Source organism: Alnus glutinosa, chromosome 4 (genome assembly GCF_958979055.1).
Source record: "Alnus glutinosa chromosome 4, dhAlnGlut1.1, whole genome shotgun sequence".
In the NCBI taxonomy this organism is placed as follows: Eukaryota; Viridiplantae; Streptophyta; class Magnoliopsida; order Fagales; family Betulaceae; genus Alnus; species Alnus glutinosa.
This window is the reverse complement of record NC_084889.1, coordinates 25,986,883-26,005,271: the sequence shown is the minus strand read 5'-3', so window position 1 is coordinate 26,005,271 and position 18,389 is coordinate 25,986,883. Positions and strand designations below refer to the sequence as shown.

The window sequence follows — 18,389 nt, the reverse complement described above, 5'->3', positions numbered from 1 at the left end:
TTCCATTCGCCCCCACCAAACACGAAAAAAAGCTGAAAACATTTTACGCCGAAACAAATGGGTCACAAGTTATTAGTTGTCAGACATTATATTAAAATTCTCTTAAATTATTTGTTCAAATTTAAGAGAATTAGACATGTAATTGTGAGAGACCACTTATAAAACACATCTGACAGAATAAATGGTTGAACAGATAATTTGAGAGGATCTCCATCCCCAAACATTATAGCTTGTCGACGGATATTGATTTAGCAAGATTTTACATGCATCGAACCAAGGAGACTCAATGCCAAAGACAACAATTCAAAGAAGCTCATTGCCCCTATCAAAAGATTGACACCCTCGGAGCTTAAGGAGAGGCAAGAGAAGGGGTTGTGTTTTCGTTGTAACAAAAAACATGGCTACATCTTGGACTTATGAAAACACTGCTAATTCCAGATAATTAGCATCATTTGATTAAAAATGCTGCTAATTAACAACCGCCATTTTTTTTGTCACTGATTGCCCAATAAAAATGCCAGTAAAACCCTATTTTTTTATTTTATTTTTATAGTGAATTTGTTTCAGTATAATTTTTTTTTTTAAAACCAAAGTCTTTACTATTTTCTAGTGTTGGGCGTAGTTGAAAATAACTAGCTGATAGAAACCATTTCTAAGTGATCAACAAATTTGCCATACGAAGAAAATGGCTTAATTAAGATAAGTAAACATTTTTATTTGGAATATATATAAAGAAAAAAAAAACCCTTTAATTACTAACAATAGATTTTAAATAACTTATTGATTTTTCAAATGTGCGAAAGTGACCCATTAAAATACCAAAGTCTTCCAAAAATGTCACTTTCTCTGATAATACCATTATTATCTTAAAAAAAAAAAAAAAAAACTCATTAACTAATAGTCAATTGTAAAATAGTCTAATGAATTTTCAAGTGTGTTAAAGTGACCCATCAAACTATCAAGATATGCTAAAAATGCCACTTTTTTTTCTTTTCGATAATACCCATATTCTCTCGAAAATCAATAATTTTTTTTTTCTTTTTTTCATTTTTATAAAAAAAAAAAAAAAAAAAAAAAAAAAAAAAAAAAAAAACTAGTGGCAGCCACTCCTAGTGGTGGATTTAGGGTAGCTCGTAGGCCACCTTAGAGGAAGTCGGGGTGACGCTCTGCCACCCCCATGAGCTAGAGGCGCTCTGGTGGTGTGCGCCACCCCTTGGCCACCCCAGAGCCACTCTCGAAAATTAAAAAAAAAAAAAAATAAATAAATAAAATAAACAAACAAACAAACTAGGGACAACCACTCCTAGTGGTGGATTTAGGGGCTCTGCCACCCCCATGGGCCAAAGGCTCTCTGGGTGGCGTGTGCCACCCCAGAGCCACCATAGTGGTGGCTCGAAGGCCACCCCAAGCTTTGTTATTTTTTTTATTTTTTAATTAAAGACATTTGCGTTTTAAAGTTTATAAATTATTTTAGTTGATATATATATATATATATATATATATATATATGTATATATATATATATATATATATATATATATATATATGTATGTATATATATATATGTATGTATTAACAATGACACGTGTTGTCATTTTATTGTCGATGACATGGCATACTAATAGAATCCGTTAAGTATTTGGACGAAATTTAACTGGAGTGAGTGATTTGTATTTTTGGCATACCACTGTTGAGTGGGAGAGTGGGACACTTACTCCTCATGGGATAATGTATTTATCCCATGTGTCCCAAAAATAGCCTTCAAGGTGTTATAGGACTCTGTTAAGCCCTAATGACTGAGCGGGTCAAGTTGGGCCAACAAGATCAACTGGGCCCTGGTTCGGGTATAGGCCCATTTGCCTAGGGGATGATAATTTCCCCGACAGAAATATCCCGAGGCCAAGATAGCCCGTGTATCTCGAGTAGAACATTGTCAAATAAAAAAAAAGATTACCGTATTGACGCAGCTAGGAGATCTTCCGATTTGTCAAAGGCGAGTGAAAGGCTCCAGTTGCAAACAACTTCGAGCATTCAAAATTTCTACCACATGCAAAAAGTCACATGCACAATGGGGTAAAAGCTATGCTGCTTGCTAGACATTCCAACAACCATGGTCTCCACAAGCGTCTGACCATCAACATTGAATCCTCATTATCAACGAACAAAAAAGTCTCATCCACAAGTACAAAAGAAGATTCCCAATGCCCGACTAGCTGAACAAATCAGCCAATGGGAATCGGGGGGTATCTTTTGGGGAAATTATCATCCCCTAGGCAAATGGACCTATACCCGAACCAGGGCTCAGTTGATCTTGTTGGCCCAACTTGACCCGCTCAGTCATTAAGGCTTAACAGAGTCTTATAACACCTTGAAGGCTATATTTGGGACACATGGGATAAATACATGAGTAATGCTACACATCATTCCCTTGTCCTCCTTTTGTTCTCCCAAATTTGATGTGGCTCTTAAAATCACCATTAAATTTATGATAAATCATTATTGAATTTTGATCCAATGATGATTTTAAGAGCCACATCAATTTTGGGAGGATAAAAGGTGGACAAGAGGATGATGTGTAGCATTACTCTAAATACATTATCCCATGAGGAGTAAGTGTCCCACTCTCCCACTCAACCTCTATCTCATCCCACTATAGGTCCCACTCAACCATGACATGAAGGTGGAACAATGCGGTTGAGAATTATGTGCCTATAAATAGCCTGCTACCCCAGGTACAAAATACACTCTATTTAGATACTGAAAATATACTAAAAACTCTCGACTCTCAATACTCTCCAAAGAGAAATGATCCCTACACTCATTTCTCACAACAGCCCCACAACAAGCTGACGTGGCTAGTAATATTTTATTGTTTTTTTTATTTTTTTATTTTTTTTATTTTTTTATAAAAAAATAATAAAATATTACTAGCCACGTCAGCTTGTTGTGGGGCTGTTGTGAGAAATGAGTGTAAGGATCATTTCTCTTCTCCAAAACTGCCCACTAACTTAGGCATCGGAGAGGGCACGTCGGGAGACCCCCCCTTTTGACGCATTGTTTATTCTTTGCAGATTATGAAGAACACGGCGAATCAAAGATTCACACGTCACCAGATAGAAAACTGTTCTAACAATTTCTTTTTTTTTTTTTTTTTTTTTTTTTTTTTTTTTTTGTGTAGAGTCAATAGTGACGACTATTGACCCATATTAGCGACGACTCTTAGATGTCGCCGCTAATAATTGACCATTAGCGACAACCAATAAGGGTCGCCGCTAATGAAGGATCATTAGCAACGACAAGTGGTCACCGCTAATGATTTAGTGTATATTTGCAACAACTTTTTAACGCTAAAGATCACTCATTAGGGGCGAGCTCTAAACTTAAGGATATTTCTTGTAATTTTCTATAAAGAACAATGGATTCAATGGATGAAGGTTGTATTGAAAATCAATGGAAATGGAGAATTACAAGTATGATCTGATTTGAGGTAGATCGGACCTCCCATTATCACTAATCTAATCGCTAAGCTATTCAAGAACTAATCACTAAAGCTAATACAAGATCATAACAATTTTCATGAGTATTCTATTACAGGAAGCAGCCTTTTATACAATTCTCCTCAGCCCAACTAACTGAATTGTAACAGTCAGTCCAATTGCTCAGTCCAACTGCAGTAACCAATTCAACTATTGGCAGCCCATGTCCAACTACACATAGACCTGTTACAAATATTATCTAATATTTGGTAGTAATTGTTAATCTTAATATCAAGTAGGAGTCTTAATTGTAATCGTTATGGGAGTTTTATTTCCAAACGTGTATAAATGAATGCAAGATAAATAAAGAAGTATCGTTAAATATTTTTCTAAAATTACAACTTGCTGTATTAGGAGGCCCGACTCCCTTGAAGTCAACATTTTCTTAATTTATCTAGTGATTGCGCACAGGGCTGGCTCTATGTTTGGAGAGGCCTTAGGCGAATATTTTTAAAAGTTTTTTCATATCTAATGCATATTTCTAGTAAAAATTTATAATTAAAAATATTTATAAATAAGAAAGTTGCAGAATAGAATACTTGAACCTGATTCAACATAGGCTCACCTTAAAACACTCTTAACCTGCACAAGAAAAGAATAAAAAAAATTAATAATTAGTATTGAGTGGCTAATTATACAAATTGACTAGTATTTTTTTTCTTCATATTTTTAATATAATTTATTAATTTTTATTGAACAAAAAATGTTAATATTTTTTAAAAAACGGTGTGGCTGTTTGACTTGCAATATATATATATATATGTGTGTAGTTATCCCACAACCTCATGTTTTCATCCTTATCTCAGAACATAAAGTGTTTGATGTGAAGTGTAAAAAATATAAAAAGATGCAGAGTTGGCCGGCAATCAAGTGGGCGAACTTGTAGCAGTGGTCATGCGCCTCCTACTCTGGTAGCACAAAATTACTGCAATGATTTTGGTAATTTGCTGGAGTGATTGTTCAAAGAATAAGTTTTCTTTTTCTAAAAAATAAAAAACTTGGGACAGTTGTTATTTTTTGTCGGAGTTCTAGAATCTCCTAAATAGAGAGATAATGGGATTTTTTTTTTTTTTTTTTTAAGAAAATCGTTGTATTCCTGGCATGACGGTTGATTTTTCTATGTGGGAGTTCTAGAGTCTACCAAACAAAATCTTAGCGATAATTTATTTATTTATTTATTTTTTTTTATCAAAATAATTGTGCTTCTGGGCCTTGACCTTTGATTTTTTCCATGGGAGTTAAGTCTCTCAAAGAAGAGAATGCAGTTTTTTTTTTTGGTTGGGAGGTGGGGCCTTAGGCGATCGCCCAAGTCGCCTAGTATAAGAGCAAGATAAATACTTATAAAGCACACAAAAAAACCCATAGCTTTTTAATGTGTGACAAAGAGTAATTAAAAAAATAGAGTAAAAGTTGAAATATTCAAAGAGAGAAGGTAGTTCCAAATTCTATAAGCTAGCCATGCTTTATTCTTCGTTAAATCACTGATTTATACATAACATCACCCAATTATAATCCTAATAGAATCCAAGGACTAATGAACTTAGTACTAAACCTATGTATGTTCTTTCTTATCAATAAGATTACCCAAACTTTACCCCTACGTATGTTCTTTCTTATCGATGGCTAGCTTGATAGGATTTTTATTCTAAAGTATCTAACTAAATTTCTAATCATGATAGTTTCTCTGTTAGAAATTAGCCGGATCTTCAGCTGGGCCCCTTGTTGACTTGCGTATGAAAGTGCACAACTCCTTCACTGTCCAATAGAGTAGGCGAATTATATTAATCACCTTCTTCACAATCCAATAGAGTAGGCGGATTATGTGAATTACACCAGCAATCAGAAGCACTCCATACCAAATATATATTAATATAAAGGCCTCCAAGTAAAATCTTTTGAAAATATGATCCGGGGTCACCAAAGCCACTGCAAATGCATAGGTAAATGTCATGGACGTGACTGAGATAGTCATGGTTGACGTCAAGAGCCAAATAAATAACTTGCCCCTAAGAGGAAATCCAATAACGACCAAAAGTATGACGCACAGAGATGCAAAGAAAGATGTGGAATCGAAAATTAAGAACCATAGGTAGCCATTAGGATTGGAATAAGATAAAACTGCTGTGCCGGCTTCACAAATATTATCTTGCGCAAAGTTGTAACCTTTTGTGCAGTTGGATGTATCTTGTTGCCAAACGCCACCTGGTGGGCTGATCCCAGCTTGGAAAGCCATGGTTGCCATCACAGTGGCCACTACCATCAATGTGCCACATGTTTCCTCCTTCCAATTTTCCTGGTGCTTCCAGTATTTACCTAATGACAAACAAATGCACCCCCACCATCTCCTAAACCTTGATTGAGCTCGTTGTGCTCCATCAATACCAATACCACTCGGTGCCAGCGGTATGGAAGAATTTAGTTCCGTTGATCTTTTGACACTGGCTTCCTTTAGAATGTTTTGGATTTCAAAACATTTATAATCTCTTGGACATGCGTTACATGCCTCTAGGATATCTAAAGATGTGTAACCAATCATGTTCATGGCATTAGCCTCTCTTTTTATTTCCGGAATGGATAATAAGTATTTTATGGCCTGCACAAACACAACAACCTATTGTCTCATAAAGCACTTCCACAAAAACAAAACCAAATAAATCTAATTCAACCACATTGAATGATCTTTCTTTAGGTTATTTACTACTTACCTTTTTTATTTTTTTATGAATAAGTGAGCAATATTATTTCAAACAAACATCAAAAGTACAAACAACGGTCCACCAAACACACAGAAACAACACCACAAGAGCTATATATATATATCGATTTTCCAATTTAAATTTTTTGTCATATATGCTTAATGAATACAAACAAACTTACGAAAAAAAGGAATGAAAAACAAGAAGTAAATCTTAAATAATTTCATAGGCGTGGATAGCCATAGACATTGATAACGCACCTTCATTTGCTTGAGCATCACAGCTAAATGCAATATGGAGTTGCCATCATGGTCTTTGGACTTGAGGAATAATTCATCACCATTAGCTGATTCCACTAACAATTTGAGAGCATCTAAATGATTATATCGAAGACACAAGTGCAATACACTGTCTCCATTGAGATTCACTCGGATGGACTCTTGTCGAGCAATAACCAACTCTTTTATAATCTCTATGTGTCCTCTCATTGAGGCTAAGTGGAGAGGAATTCTCTCATATTGATCAACAGCTGAGCAAATATTTTTATTTGCTTGCAACAATGCTTTGACTATCTCAGTGTGGCCCTCAGCAGAAGCCAAGTGAAGAGGGGTTCGTCCCAGTGAGTCCACCTCTTTCGCAAGTGTAGGTTTCTTGTTGATAAGAACTCTACTAAATTCAAGGTGGCCGTGCAAAGCTGATAAGTGTAAGGGAGTCTCACTAAAAGATGTGAGTGAAACTCTATCAAGGATACGTGCGTCCCTTTGGATCAATGTGGTCAAAGTGCTTACACACCCATTCCATGAGGCTTCATAGAGTGCAACCATATTCTCTTCTTCATCATGCCTTCTATCCATCATAGAGAGTTGAAGAACCTCAAGAAGAAATTATAAACTTAATAGAGCTTGGCGCTTTGCATGTTAACTACCATAAAAGGGTTACCTTTTATAATAAACTTCAACCAAAAAAATTGGAAAAAGATGGCCAAGTCAACCGGATGGTGGGTGCATGCATGGAAGAGTCTTGTAGAAAACAAATCGATAAAATAGAAGAAACTTTAACCACAAAATTATATATACCGAGAATACGTTTGGTACTCAAAATGATTATTCCTTTAAGAAAATGAATAGTCTTATTAATAATGGAAGAAGGTAAAATAAAAAAGTGTAGTGTTAAAGTATACATATACTCTAACATTTAGAATGGTCATAATTCCTATAGTTCACCACCAAATGAATTTTAGGAGAGTACCTATTCCTCTCAATTTAAGGAATAGTCATTCCATCATGGACCATGGGAATGGTTATTCCAATGATATTGTATTTTACTTTCTTCCATTTTCAATATAAACTATTCATTTATTTTAATGGAATAGCCATTTCATGTAACAAACATAACTTAAGATAGAAAAGTCAATGTGACAGCAAGCATGACAAGGGCTTGAAGAAAACAAACATGATTTTTCAGGAGCATTTGTGGTTCAAGGGGCTTAAAGATAAAGATAAGATAAACAATTCAAAAATGCACGTCATACAAACAAAGACAGGAAAGTTCGAAGAAAAAAAGGGGTCCAAAACATGACGTTATTTCTTCCACAGAAGATCCAACGACTTTTCAAAAGTAATTGGTTTATTAGTCGACTTTCTCTCTGGATGACTCCAAGAAATTTATCTTTATCAATGATGCTAAGCCAGAAAAGATACAAGGATCAGCTTCATATGCTACAGAATATTGTTAACATCCCCCAAATAAAAATTTCTTTAAATAACTTTAACTTTCGAGGGGACTCAAACAGGTACTTTTGTGTAAAGAAGTTCTCGGGTGATGGATTACAGAATTTTTCAAATTTTCAATTTGTAAAATCGTTAGTTTTTTATTCGGGGCATTACACAAGTGGGGGTAATCATCTTGTTTAGTTTTATTTTGGACAGTTTATATATATATATATATATATATATATATATATATATATATATATATATAGAGAGAGAGAGAGAGAGAGAGAGAGAGAGAGAGAGAGAGAGAGAGAGAAGATTGAATGGGGTTGAAAAATCAAAAAATCAAACACTCACGTTGCAATTTTTGATAATTTAGTGGCAATATTACAAAATTCATGACACTTGAAAGGAGTAGTTAAATAAAGTTTTTTTTTAAAAAAAATAAATAATAATAATAATGAAAGAAGATATGTAAAAAGAAAAAGAAAAACAAATGGAAACCAATGTAATTATCTAAAATTACAAATGAACCAGTTTCGAAAAATATCTTAAGAATAATGCATTAAATATTAGTCCCTGAATTTCCAATTTGACAACTTGCCTACTGTTGGTAGTTGAATTCAATGCATGAAGTTTAGCATTATGGGAGTTCTGATTTCACATCGACATGGATCGATTAGACATACACTTTCTACACAAATTCATTGAAAACACACTGGGCATCAAATCTGATTTAACTATTTACATTTTAAAAAACTCTCTAAATGTTTCAAATACCTTCTAATTTCCACTTGGACATGGAATATTGGTGGCTTAAATTTCTACCTTACATAATCATAAGATGGAAAGGATAAATAAAAAGAAATTGATAAATAAAATCATGGATATATTTTGTTAGCTAGGAAGCGTATTTGGTAGCATTCCAGCACATGGACTCAACTGGTCCCCAGCCAAGTCAAGGTAAATTGTCCCCTCCTGCTGACCGTGCCGAGAGGGCGAAGCTAACTAACACTTTCTATCCACAATTACACATCTATTGAACCAAGAAAAAGAAAGAAAAAGCATGTGGGTTATCGTTAAATTATACCTTTTTTTTCCCTTGTCAAAACATAATTTTTTTACAAAATATGCGAATTCGATAAGAATTTAACACAAAATTAGCAGGTTAGGGTTGAGGAGTTCGACTTTCCATCAATTCACCTCTTTTCAATTAAATATTTCACGTGTTGGGTCTCACCTATTAAAAGAGAGTTTAAGCCTGTTAGATAATATATTCTCCATGTAACTGTGATTAGATATGGTAAAAGAATATATGAGATTGTACGATTTGATTGCATGTAATTGATTATAATCAAATAAAAATTGAATTTAACAGAGCCTAAGTATAAGGGGAAGTTTTAGAATATAAATTAAATGATTAAATTCATTTATTTCTATCAACTTAAACTTTTTATGGTAAGTGATGATTTAACTTGCACTACAAAAAAACAAGTATTTCGCCACGTGGCTATAGTATCCGTTATTGTAGCCACGTGGCGACTTGACCACGTGTATTATAAGGAAATATGCATTTTGAAAATAAATAATATTTTTATGATATAAGGAGATACAAAGAAAACAATTGGGAAATGTATTTGGATAAAGAAATAAAAAGTAATTTTGTTCCTTAAATTTTTTTTTTAAAAAAAATAGAATAAAAAAGAAGAGAAAAGTACACAAATCCATTTCAAATTACTACTCAATTGTCAATGTATTTTCCAAATTACCAATTGTGTCAATGTCCCTCAAAAACAATTCAATGCCCCTTAAACCAACAAAAAGACAAAAATGACCATAAATTTTTTCAATAAGACAAAAATGTCTTTATAAATCCGAAAAAAAAAACTAAAAAATAAATAAAAAAAAAATTAAAAAACATTAAGGAAAAATAAAAAAAAAAAAGAACGAAAAAAGAAAATAAAACAAACGAAAAAATAACTGAAAATTAAAAAAAAATTAAAATTAAGAAACAAACAAAAATAACCGTTTTTTTTTTGTTTTTTTTTTGGTATAACTTTTTGTTATTTTTAATTTTGTTATTTTTTTTTAAATAATAATTTTATAAAGGGTTTTTTTGTTACTAGGGTGGACATTGACATTTTTCAGTATTTTAGGGTGAGATTGACATAATTACTAGTTTGAAGAGATATTAACAATAAGGTGATAGGTTGGTAAGGTTATAAGTATTTTTTTTTAAAATAATAATAATAATAATAATAATAATAATAATAATAATAATAATAATAATAATAATAATAATAATAATAATAATAATAACAACTGCGGTTAATTCCTCTAAATCAATTCCCTAATAAAAAAGCACCAAATCCCTATGTACCCAAAACTTGTTTTCAGTCAAAGTGAACACAATTATTTTCGGTATTCATTTGTTGGACCAGATTGGACAAGAACTCTCCTGGGGAACTCTTTCAGGTGTCTAACTCATCCATCCAACTGACTAATTAGTACATGGGATGAGAGCCTCCATCTCAATTATATTTTGGAGAGAGGGAAACAGTTAGAGCTCACTGCTCACCTGACTTGGGCAAGTGATATATTTTCGTAATTCACATGACTTAGACCATTTTCAACGGCTTCTCTATAGCCAATTTCTTTCTTCACATATAGGAAATATATATATATATATATATATATTTACAAAAAACCAGCCACAGCAGAAACCTTATTGGTTTCCTAAACATTAGAAATGCTATAGTTGTACCTAATGTGTAGAAAACCAAAAGAACTTTCTTATCCATTATTTTAATATAAAATATTTTTCTTTCTTGTCTTAATTATCTCTCATCTTTTTGTCTTTTATTGGGGATTGTGTTGAAATTTTATGAAAAAAATGTGAGGGTAGATACCAACTTATATTTGTAAAGAAAAAAAAATATTTATTGATATAAGGAAAGATAAGGAAAGCTATTGTAGATTGTATTCGGATAATAGAAGCAAAAAATAGTTTTATTCCCTAAATTTAAAGAAAATTCGAGGGAAGCTGTTACAAATGCCAAGCAAACAACAATAGAATCAAGAGTGTTATCCTAAATTTAGGGTAATACTTTGCTTCTCTTAACATTATTTTGATATGAAAATAAAAATAAAAACTAAAAAAATAACACTTTGAAGGGGAGTTGAATAGGTGTATGCTAATATAATGCGAAATTTAAAATTTAGCAACTGCACAAACATTTACCAAATATGATGAAAGCATTAAAATAATTATCAACCCAAGTAATTTGATGAAGAAGTGGAAACAATTTGAATGACTCTTTAAAAGTAAAACCACTCCGGGGTAGCAAAACCTAAGAAATCAATCCATTATAAAAGAATGAGAAATTACAAGATGTTTATACTTATAAAACATTTGCAATTGACACATGTAAGAACGACTAATAATCTAGGAAAGAGATGAGAACAAGAAAGAGACATAGAATTAAGGTGGTTCGGACTATGACTTACATCCACACGTCAGAGCCTTTTGTTCAAAGATGAGAAAAACCCAAAATAAAATAAAATAAAATGGCACAAAATGGATATTTGTTGGCATTTTGATTTTGGTTATGATTGAAGATGTAAAAAGATGAATAAATAAAAAAATAAAAAATTGGCACAAGATCAAATACTGGCATTAGCCTATAGCTCTGATACTGTGTAAGAACTAATAATCTAGGGAAAAGATGAGAACAAGAAATAGAGACAGAATTAAGGTGCTTGGTCCTATGGCTTACATCCACACGTCAAAGCGTTTTGTTTATCTACATATTTCCTTGATTCATTTGATTGTATACAAGACTCTATTTATAGATAAAGAGTCATTACAAGTTTCTTTTACTTCTATATTAATAACAATAAATCTAATTTATCATCTTATAACTTTTCTCTCTTGAGTTCTTATAACTATTGTTTCTTCAGTGCTCGTAACTTTTATCTCTTGAATGCTTGCATGTAACTTTTTTCTTTTGAGTTCTTGTAACTCTTGTTTCAATAACACATCCTTGTACTAGACAAGTGACCCACTTCCCCACTACTACAATAGTTCTTATAGAACATCTAGAGAATTTTTCTACTTGATCTTCTTTATCAGAACTTTGATATATAGGCTTTAGTTGTTGATGAACGATTATAGTTTACAAAAAATACTGTAAGAGAGAAGTAATTGAAAGTACAAAAATATGAGTTTTCTCTCTTCGAACATCAGGAAAAATCCTTTTTTTTTTTTCTTTTTTTTTTTCTTTGGAAATATTACCCGCAATCCTTTCAAAATTCTTGTTTCGAAAGCCTTTAACTAGGCTTGAGAAAGTAGCTCTAAAATCATAAAATTGGTTCCCAAAAAGTGCAGATTTATGGTGCTTCTTCGTACGAGGTTGCAGATACGTTGCAGACAAGGCATTCTACCAAAAACCTCATATGCAAACTTGTTCAGATGAGTTTGCAGTCGAGCAATTCCGTCCACATTTTTCGTCTTCTCTTCACAATCCGCCTTGAAACCCCCCCCCCCCCAAAAAAAAAAAAAAAAAATTGATTAAGTTTCATGAAATACAAAATTGTAGAATGTTGAGTCAAGAAAAAGGCGGGTTGTCAATCTAGTTAACAATCCACTCATGATCTAAAATGGATCGGTAATTAAGTCAATCATTGGCTTTGGTAACCAAAGACCAAGTGTCCTTGCTAATGAACATCTGATAAATAGCTTCTGTTTTAAGCCCTATCTTTTGCAAACGTTCCTTAGTCAGGGTTCTATTTTGTTTTGTAGTAGGGATTGTAGCCCTAAAAGAGCTACCAGCCAATTGTTCATAAAATAACAAAAGTGTAATGCTCTATATACTACACCCACATTTTACAGGCAATTTTTTGCTATTAATTTTTTCGTACGAGCCAAATGTTAAAAAATATTTAAACATCGGAGAATGGGAGATGGAAAACAGCCCTCGTAATGAACTTTGAGTTTCAGAGGCATATATTTTTTTAAAATTAATCATTTGATCTATAATAATTAATTTAAAGAAAAAATGTAAAACATTTATTTGTCTTAGTTTAATTTGTCAAAACTATTTCAATGTACGTCAATTTATCATGGGCGTGCAATATTGTTCTCACTAAATGAATTTTAGTTATTTTCTACCTATTGGATATGTTGGTACGGGAGTTGACTGAGACCACTGGGGTCCGGGGAAGTCTCTTTAGAGGCGACTCGCCCAGTCCATACGAATGGAGTTAATGGACCATACTTTGGGGTCACAAATTTGAGGTGTGACGCATATTTGTGTGTTTTTTTCTTCGTGGAAAAATGTACTTAATTAATTCCACAGTGGATTGATTGAGATCTGAGTTACGAATTTTCTCGGTGGCTTGATGGCTTGACTTTGCTGCTTTACTTGCGTCAAGTCAATCATGCCTTAAATGTTCCACCACCATTTTAATCAAATATTTTGTTTTGTAGAAAATGTTTACGTTCATTTGATTTTGTGTGCAGGGAAGGAAATGAATGATAGTCATAATTATGGTTGATAATTTTAATACGACACGAATATGACACGAAATTAACAAATTCAAGTCTATTTTAAACGAGTTTGAATCATAAATGAGCCAACCCATTTTTGATCCGTTTATGAATGATTGTCATAACTCCTTGCCCCATCGAATCAAATCTTTGCCTTAGTCCAAGTAGTACGACTGCTCCGTCTTTTTACAGTTGGACGGCCTTAATTGGTTCTACCTCTCTGTCTCCCATCACCCCTCTCCTCAAATCCTTACCCGCCAAATCCATAGCTCTATGCCTATTCACTTCCTCTCACGTGGCTTCTACCCGTCATGCCTCGTCACGCTCCCACGACTTTCTCGCCCCCAATATGCATTGTCTAATCAATAGCTAGGTCCCACCCCATTAATCTATTAAGGTAAAAATATGTTTACATCTTTGCACAATTTTTTTTCTTTTCAAATTAGAAATCTGTTTTTTAACATATAGATAGTACATATTTAATGATTATTTTTATTTTATTTTTTATTTTTTTTAAATTATTAGAATTGTACAAAAGTTATACAAAAGTCTTAATTAAGCATATCATATCTCTAATCTACTACATTGGTGTAATTTCATAATGTCAAACTATCCTTATTTATTGATGAGGAGAGCATTAACATTGGTGAGGAGAGCAGTAGCACTACCAGGGTATAGGATCCTCTTCATTTCAAATGAATTTAATATTATTTATTTTATAATCATGATTTAAAATTAGTGTATCTAACGGTGTATATGATGTTAATATTAACACATCTTTTAAAAAATTTAAATATGGTAAAATCATGTACACCATTATTTCATTTGAAATTGAGATGATCCCTGTCTAGCTAGCAGCAGCTTTTCTTTTTTTTTCTTTTTTTTTTTTTTTTTTTTTTTTATACTTTTCTTAATGCAGAGAATTAAACTACTTTTTGTTTCTCTATTAAAATAAACTAATAGATTCCTTTAACATTTTCTTATACCATTTAAATATTCTTTAAATTAAATGATAGGGTAAAGAAAGATGAAAGAAAAATTATTTAAATATTGTTTCAAATAATTTTTAGAGGAAAGAAAAAGCTTTTTTATATTAAAATAATGTTAAGAAAACTATTTTTGTTTCCCTAGATTTAGGGTTCAATTTTTTCTTCCCTTGGTGTTTCTTTAGTTTCGAGAACAATAAGAAAATCTGTTTCAAGAGGTTTTTTTAGGAGTTTTTTTAGGATTTTTTTTCTTTCTCTTTTATTAAAATAAAACGCTTTTATTAACTTCACAAATAATTTTCTTCATTTTTTCTTTTACCACAAATTTAAGGGCATGTTGGGTAACCCATTTTTTTTTATTATATTTTATTATCTTAGTAAAACATTTTTGGCTGGTTTTTTTAAATCTGAATTTAAAAACGGGTTTTATTCAACTCGTTTCTCAAACCTTTTTTAACCAAATTCAAAAAAATTCAACCCAACTCAAATAAATAATAAATTATAAAACGCGTAAAACGCGTGGAAAATTCTAAAAAGCTACACTAAAAAAATTCAAACAAAAAAGCACCCCAAAAGGGCGTTTTCAAACAAACCCAAATAAGTAGTTCTTGTTGAAATTTCTTCAATTCTCACATTCACAAGGGAAGGATGGAAAAAGAGAATATGGATGCACTCTATGCAGCATCACGGAATGGGGTTGTAAGCACTTTGACCACATTGATCCAAAGGGATGCAGGCATCATTGATAGAGTTTCACTCACATTCTTTAGTGAGACTCCTTTACACTTATCAGCTTTGCACGACCATCTCGAATTTAGTAAAATTCTTATTAGCAAGAAACCTACACTTGCAAAAGAGGTCGACTCGCTAGGACGAACCCCTCTTCACTTGGCTTCTGCTGAGGGCAACACCGAGATAGTAAAAGTATTGTTGCAAGCAAATACAGATATTTGCTTAGCTCGTGATCAAGATGAGAGAATTCCTCTCCACTTAGCCTCAATGAGAGGACGAAGAGAGATCATAGAAGAGTTGATTAATGCTCGACGAGAGTCCATCTTGATGAATCTCAATGGAGATAGTGTATTGCACTTGTGTATTCAATATAATCATTTCGATGCTCTCAAATTGTTAGTGGAATCAGCTAATGGTGATGAATTATTCCTCAACTCCAGAGACTGTCGTGGCAACTCTGTATTGCATTTAGCTGTGATGCTCAAGCAAATGAAGGTGCGTCAACAATGTCTATGGCTATCCACGCCTATGAAATTATTTAAGATTTACTTCTTGTTTTTCATTCCTTTTTTCGTAAGTTTGTTTGTATTCATAAAGTACGACAAAAAATTTAAATTGGAAGAATATATATATATATATTCTCGTAGAATAAGTGAAAAAAAAAATGGAAGAATCACAATGTTTCATGCGGTTCTTCTAAAACATCATGCAAAAAGGTAAGTAGTAAATAACCTAAGAAAGATCATTCAATGTGGTTGAAATAAATTTATTTGGCTTTGTTTTTGTGGAAGTGCTTTTAGAGTTTATGGTGTTGTTGGATGACACAATAGATTGTTGTGTTTGTGCAGGCCATAAAATACTTACTTTCAGTACCGGAAATAAAAAGAGAGGCGAATGCCATGAACATGATTGGTTTCACACCTTTAAATGTCTTAGGGACATGTAACGCTTGTCCAAAAGATTTTAAATGTTTTGAAATCCAAAACATTCTAAAAGCAGAAGCCGGTGTCAAAAGATCAACAGATTTAAATTCTTCCGTACCACTAGCACTGAGAGGTATTGGTGTTGGTGGAGCACAACAAGCTCGATCAATGTTTAGGAGATGGTGGGAGTGCGTTCATTTGTCATTAAATAAACGCTGGAAGCACCAGAAAAATTGGAAGGATAAAACACGTGGCACATTGATGGTAGTGGCCACTGTGATTGCAACCATGGCTTTCCAAGCTGGGATCAACCCTCCCGGTGGCGTTTGGCAACAAAACACACCCGACTCCACAAACGGTTACAATTGTAATCAAGATAATATATGTGAAGCTGGCACAGCAGTTTTATCGTATTCCAATCTTGATGACTACCTAGTGTTCTTAGGTTTCAATACCATATCTTTCTTTGCATCTGCTTGCGTCATACTTTTGGTCATTATTGAATTTCCTCTTAGGAGTAAGTTATTTATTTGGCTCTTGACGTCAGCCATGACTATCTCAGTCGCGTCCATGACATTGACCTATATAAAAGCAGTGGTTTTGGTGACCCCGAAATGTACTCTCAAAAGATTTAGATCGTTGGCTTGGTTTTTAGTATATTATATTTGGGTAGGAGTGGTTCTGATTGCTGGTGTAATTCACATAATCCGCCTACTCTATTGGATGGTGAAGAAGTTGTGTACATTCAGTCAACAAGGGGTCCAGCAGAAGATCCGGCTAATGTCTAAGAGGGAAACTGTCATGATCAGAAATTCAGTTAGATATTTTAGAATAAAATCCTATTAAGCTAGCCACTGATAAGAAAGAACGTTGGGGTAACGTTTGGGTAATCTCATTGTAATATTTAGGTTTAGGTGTAAGGTTTGTTTTGGGTTCCATGGTATGGGTTTGATTCCTTGTGTTGGGTTTTCCTTAATTGGGTTGGTTTGATTTCATGGATTTGGTGGTTCGTTGCAAGTTAATTATTGGATTAAGGGTGAAGTTTATTGTGGATTTTGGGTATTTCTTGTTGATTAACGAATGGGTTCGATCTGTTGTGTGATGATCTTAGTTTTAAAGGCATTTCTGGGTATGTACAGCTTTCATTTGATTTCAATCTGCCAAAATAATCTTTTGTATGTATTTCATTTTCTTCTTTTTGTTCTTTCTGTTTCCATTTGATAAATTTGTTTAGTTCCTGCCATTGGTTTGTCATTATATTATTCGAAGGAATTAGTGCAGTTAAAACACTTGATGTTTATTATCTTGTTAATTCACTTGCCATGTCTAGCCCATGAGGGTGCCGTTTAATTTAAAATCTCGAAACACTTTGTTACAGGGGCACACATTCTATTTTAGGATGGGTTTGTTGGGGAATTTTTTATTTGGTTTTGCTTTTGTTTCTAATTGTATTTGTTTTGTATTTATTTATTTTTAAAAATAAAACATTATTGCTAATAATGTTCTTTTCTTTTCTTTTCTTCTTTTTTTTTTTTTCTTTCTTTCTTTCTTTCTTTCTTTTTTTTTTTTCTTTTTTTTTTTTTTTTTTTTTTTTTTATTTCTGTATTTTTAGCGGCGACCCTAACATCCCCGCTAATAATAAGTCATTAGCAACAACCCCGATGTTGCTGCTAATTAATAATAGGTCATTAGTGCCGATCCCAATGTCACCGCTAATGATTGATTATTAGCAACAACAAATGGTTTCAATTCTATAATTTTTTGCAGCTCTAAAAAAATATTCTTTGTCGCCGCTATTGAGCGGGCGACCCTACATGTCGCTGCTATTGATCATTAGCATCGGACTATTAGCGGCGACAAACAAATTTCTTGTAGAGAGTGCTAAGTTCATTAGTCCTTGGATTCTATTAGTTTTAGAATTGAGTAATGTTATGCATAAATAAGTGATTTACCGATGAATAAAGCATGGCTAATAGAATTTGGAACCACCTTCTCTCTTTGGTAAGTTATTATATATATAACATGAAGAAGAGCTTCCAATGCAGTATCGTGGCCATCTTTAACCTAACAAAGAAATAAAGACAAAAAATGCAGTTGTGGAAAAAAAATGTTAATAATTAGAGTATGCTTATTCTTTATTAAATAAAAAAGAAAAGGAAGTTTAAATTATATTAATTGTGCACTTCTCTTACAAATACTGGTCCCTAATTATGAAATTGTTGTATTACAGTCTACAGAAGTCACTGAGTTGTTTCA

General features: G+C 32.9%; 2 protein-coding genes across 2 annotated transcripts; one reads left to right on the top strand and one right to left on the bottom strand.

The window, feature by feature from the left end:
- Nucleotides 1-5,223: 5,223 nt before the first annotated feature.
- Nucleotides 5,224-7,089, bottom strand: LOC133866239 (ankyrin repeat-containing protein ITN1-like). The gene is made up of 2 exons (XM_062302775.1): nucleotides 6,493-7,089; nucleotides 5,224-6,129 (listed from the first exon to the last, which is right to left on the bottom strand). The coding sequence occupies exons 1-2, from the start codon at nucleotides 7,087-7,089 to the stop codon at nucleotides 5,224-5,226; spliced, it is 1,503 nt and encodes a 500-aa protein (XP_062158759.1).
- An 8,036-nt stretch (nucleotides 7,090-15,125) lies between these two features.
- Nucleotides 15,126-17,289, top strand: LOC133867422 (ankyrin repeat-containing protein ITN1-like). Its single transcript, XM_062304185.1, has 2 exons — nucleotides 15,126-15,705; nucleotides 16,059-17,289. Exons 1-2 carry the CDS (start codon nucleotides 15,127-15,129, stop codon nucleotides 16,977-16,979), a joined length of 1,500 nt encoding a protein of 499 aa, XP_062160169.1. The 5' UTR covers nucleotide 15,126; the 3' UTR covers nucleotides 16,980-17,289.
- Nucleotides 17,290-18,389: the final 1,100 nt, after the last annotated feature.

Excerpts from the sequence above, each read along its gene's own strand:
- LOC133866239 (XM_062302775.1), bottom strand. The coding sequence starts at position 7,089 with ATGATGGATAGAAGGCATGATGAAGAAGAGAATATGGTTGCACTCTAT. Across the intron at positions 6,130-6,492 it reads TGATGCTCAAGCAAATGAAG|GCCATAAAATACTTATTATC; the intron begins GTGCGTTATCAA and ends GTGTTTGTGCAG.
- LOC133867422 (XM_062304185.1), top strand. The coding sequence starts at position 15,127 with ATGGAAAAAGAGAATATGGATGCACTCTATGCAGCATCACGGAATGGG. Across the intron at positions 15,706-16,058 it reads TGATGCTCAAGCAAATGAAG|GCCATAAAATACTTACTTTC; the intron begins GTGCGTCAACAA and ends GTGTTTGTGCAG.